This window comes from Drosophila persimilis, unplaced genomic scaffold (genome assembly GCF_003286085.1).
Source record: "Drosophila persimilis strain 14011-0111.01,24,50 unplaced genomic scaffold, DperRS2 tig00000509-arrow-arrow-pilon, whole genome shotgun sequence".
NCBI classification, from domain to species: Eukaryota; Metazoa; Arthropoda; class Insecta; order Diptera; family Drosophilidae; genus Drosophila; species Drosophila persimilis.
Genome location: NW_020825315.1, coordinates 46,649 through 50,879, shown reverse-complemented (window position 1 = coordinate 50,879; position 4,231 = coordinate 46,649). Strand labels below are relative to the sequence as shown.

Below are 4,231 nucleotides of genomic sequence, written 5' to 3'. Positions count from 1 at the left end.
CGATACCGCAGCCGACAAAGATCTGACCGGTGATCTTCTTCGTTTACGTATCCATGCTGATCTGTCCCTTTGACCCCCTGTATCCCGTTTCCTAGTATCCTTTCCCTACTCGTACGCGATTTTTTTTAATATAAATTCTTATCTCGACCATTTGCCAGAGCTCTAAATGGGTAGTAAAATGTCCTCCATGCCCACATAGTATGCTACATAGTCTATAACTCTACTTTGAGCACTCTACTTCACTCCACTCTCTTATCTGAGCGGACCGGGACGTACGCTTCTAAACACTTGACCTTGATAGTGGCGCCGGTGATAAGACCGGCTCTCGGTTTCATCTCGGCTCCGACGCAAAACGAGCTGTCGCTATGAGTACTCAAGTCAACGTTCTTCAGTAAAGAGCAGCACCAGTAAAACAAACTAAAAACCAAAAATAGCCAAGATTGCTTTGATCTTCTTCCTGTTCGCCCTGTTCGCCGTAAGTGGAGATAGAAGTGGTCGAAAAGGAACAGTGACTGATTGTGATTTTACTGTAACTCTGCTTTCAGGTGTGCATGTGTGCTCGCGTGCCTCGTGAGGAGCCCACCAAGCCAGTTGAGGCTCAGCTCAACGACCTGCTGGCAAAGGTCAAGGACTTTTTCAACGAGGATAGCGTTAAGGTGAGTCTAGCCGACACTAGCCGTCCTTAACAGACCAGACAAAAACGTATGCCTAATTTACTCGATTGCTTCTGCACGACTTCCATGATAAGGTCAAGGCTGCTGCTGAAGAAGGTCTTGCTGTGAACGAGCAGATCCAGAAGGCGCCCAAACCCTAAAAATGCAGCTCTAAAGCAACGAATTTAAAAATCAAATCAAAAGATGTTGTGCCCAATAAAGGTTTAAACTACAATTTAAAGGTTTTTAGCGTCAGCTCAATAATGCAAAAACATCCACAAACGGAGCTGGATCCGGGTCATGGCAAATAGCCGGTACAGGGCCTGAGGTCCCGCCAAGGGAAGCTCCTGGCGGTTTGCGCACTTGCCGGTTGAATCGAAAATATGGCGGTAGATACGCGGGCGGATGTCGTGCAGCTGCTTGGCGCTGCAGACACTCTGCGGCATCTGGATCAAATGGTCGACCATGAGGGACACTCGTGGGGTAGTCGAAAGCAATAGCTGGCCGCTGACGGTGATTTTTTCCCCAGCTCTTTTCAGACGTAGACGCAGCACCCAATACTCCTCAAAGGCACGAATCGTCTGTGGGAATCGGGATAAGAGATCATCAGAGGTATGCTGCAGACGAGTTCTGGTTCTCCAAAACCTTACCTCAGACTCGAGGGTCCGTGGATGTAAACCCTCTGAGCGGTGTATCCACTTCATTCTCAAGGTGAAAAATTCCACCCGGCTAGCACTCAGCACCCGATGGAGCTGCAACACGGGCTTTTGGGCCTCAAGCTCCCTGTCCTCGACATGCAGCAGAATATCTAGGATCTCCTTTCCCTGCTTCTGGGGAAACCTACAGTCGGAATCATGTGAGACGCTGTCCTTGTAGGGGCCCTTCCAAGAACAGCCCAGGCAGTGGTACTTGCAGCAAACCACACGCCCCTCACAAACGAACTCCAAGTGTCTGGAGAGATCTTTCCTATCTGAGAACTGGTCATTGCAGCTGGGGCAGCTGATGGGTAGCTCCCAGAGAGTCTGGCGCACCACTAGATTCTGCTCCTGATCGTAGTTTCTAATGAGCGATCGACAACTGGGGCAGCAGGCACGCGTTTTATTGAAGATGGCAACAGCCAGAACGGCGGTCTTGCAGTCCTCACACATGATATGCCCATGGCTGCACTGAAAGAAGTCGTGTGGTTGTGGAACCTCGCGGCACACAACGCACACCAGTATGTTATGCAGTCGCTCACGAAGATCGGATACGCCACCACCCGAGGACCCGCCGACCTCACCCTCACTGCTGTCCATAGTAGTCGAAATCTCATTCAAAGTACTTTCATCTTTACTTGCAACATCTGACAATCGCTGCCTCTTGGCGGCTGGGGGCTGCTCGTTGTTGTCGACATTGGGGTTGGCATTCGACATTCTGAAGGGTATTTCGGCCAGCAGCCTCGGCCTGGCTTTACAGTATGTGTGCGTGCTTTATTCAACAATTCTGATTGCCTGTTGTTGCAGAGTGAACTGATACTCTGGTGTAAAGTACGAGCACAAGGTTACGAGTTTTCCAAGGCCACGCTGGTTCCCTGAAAATTACAAATTTAAAAACAGAGGATACACACAGAGAAAAACGGCATAGTAGGCACCCATGAATAGTTTAATTTAATAGAATGCACTTTGATCTACACATAAATGTACTCAAAAATATTTGTAATGCGGCCCAAGGCGTTCAATGGGTCTGGTGGGGTGGTGTCTCGGTGGACTGGTGGGCTGAAAAGTAACCTCTTTGACCGTCAAAGTGCTCTGCTATCGCAAACAAGATTACGGTGCCTATAAGTCCATGTTTCATGTAGTACATGTCAAATTAGATATGTTGCTGGCTGACCTGTTTTTTTATTTTTTTTTTTAATTTTTTTTTTTTGTTTGATCGCTGCTGAATCGAATTGTTTTTTGAGTAGCAAAACAGGAAGGAAATTAACGATAAGTTGGATGAAAAGAATGGGGCTAATGATCCTTCGATTCACACCGACTCATCAAAACAAAATTCAGCCCGCGTGAGGAGATCACCGACGGCGCGGAGGAGACCTTTTGGAAAATATTTTTCGGACGGGATCAAATAGTTGGATAATCACTGCAACGAGTGTCTATGAATGAGTGACCTAAAAGGGGCTACATTGAATAAAATAGTCGGGGTAGTCGGGGTCGGGCAAACAAATACCTGTGAAAATTGGATTTTTCTCCACGCCATCGGAGCGTATCGGAAGCAGGCTAAGGCTATGGTGGATAATGCCAAATTGTTGCTTAGACACTTTCGATACGAGTACGAGTACGAGTACTGACAAACATTCCTGAACCGCTCCTTGTGTAAATACGAGTAAATATATTGAGTATAAATAGATCGATTGGCATTTCTGTGTGCAATTCCTATGGCATTTTTGTGTGAAATTTGTGAATGTTCAAGAAGAATGCAAGAATGCTCTTGCTCAGAGCTTTTCTTATGCAAACGCATCGGGGCTCTTACTCATCCTGCCTCGAACTTTGGTGTGTGCTCATGGAGGTGTTTGTAACAGGTGTAGCAAAATGTATCACACGAATGGGCAAATAGATTGGCCTCAAGCCTCGGAACAGAGAGAAGCAAATGGATGTGTTCGGAAATGTGTAACGGTTGCATATCGGGTATATCGCATGCAATAACCTTGGGCCAATTATCGGTGCATGGCATAGCATAGTTGGGGTGGGTGCAGGCAAGCTCTAGGTAGGGAACAGCCGAGCTAAGCTTCCGTAAGTGCTGTGCAGCGCATCGCAACGGAGCTTTCGAAGCCGAGCATTAAGATCGGTAAGCTCTTATTTAAGCAGTGCAAAGCACCAGAGCGTTCTCTTTTGAAAATTTGAATCTGTGCCGCCGGTAATTATCTCCGCGTCGGTAGCAAATATATATCTAAATCGACCACGTGTAAGCACCCCAAAGAAAACCCCAAAGAAAAAAAATCCAAATAACTTCTCAGAAAGACAAACAGAAACCGAATAAAACGGAACTGTGAAAATCCCACGCGGTGTGCGCTTCGCAAAAATCGGGCTAAATTAATAGCCGTGCGCCGAGAAAACTGGAAAGTGCATATTTGCCGCGCCTCGCCACCAAGTGTCTTTTTTACCCGATACTCAAAATGAGTATTGGGGTATATTAGATTTGTGGTAAAAGTGGATGTGTGTAACGTCCAGAAGGAATCGTTTCCGACCCCATAAAGTATATATATTCTTGATCAGCATCAATAGCCGAGTCGATTGAGCCATGTCTGTCTGTCCGTCTGTTCGTCCGTCCGTCTGTCCGTCCCCTTCAGCGCCTAGTGCTCAAAGACTTTAAAAGGTAGAGCAACGATGTTTTGGATCAAGAATTCTGTGATATGTCACTGCTACAAAAATATTACAAAACTTCGCCCCGCCCACTTCCGCCCCCACAAAGGACGAAAATCTGTGGTAACCACATTTTTAAAGATACGAGAAAACCAAAAACGCAGTATCGCAGAGAATGACCACATCTTTTAGACTGCAGAATCTGAATTGGATCGTATTATTATTATAGCCAGCATCAAGAAA

General features: G+C 46.6%; 1 protein-coding gene across 1 annotated transcript; it reads right to left on the bottom strand.

The window, feature by feature from the left end:
* Positions 1–910: 910 nt before the first annotated feature.
* On the bottom strand, positions 911–2,170 carry LOC113566078 (cysteine and histidine-rich protein 1 homolog). The gene is made up of 2 exons (XM_026990006.1): positions 1,304–2,170; positions 911–1,234 (listed from the first exon to the last, which is right to left on the bottom strand). Exons 1-2 carry the CDS (start codon positions 2,063–2,065, stop codon positions 911–913), a joined length of 1,086 nt encoding a protein of 361 aa, XP_026845807.1. The 5' UTR covers positions 2,066–2,170.
* Between the last annotated feature and the right edge of the window lie 2,061 nt (positions 2,171–4,231).

Coding starts and splice junctions, on each gene's coding strand:
- LOC113566078 (XM_026990006.1), bottom strand. CDS start 2,065: ATGTCGAATGCCAACCCCAATGTCGACAACAACGAGCAGCCCCCAGCC. Junction 1,235..1,303: donor CACGGACCCTCGAGTCTGAG/GTAAGGTTTTGG, acceptor CGATTCCCACAG/ACGATTCGTGCCTTTGAGGA.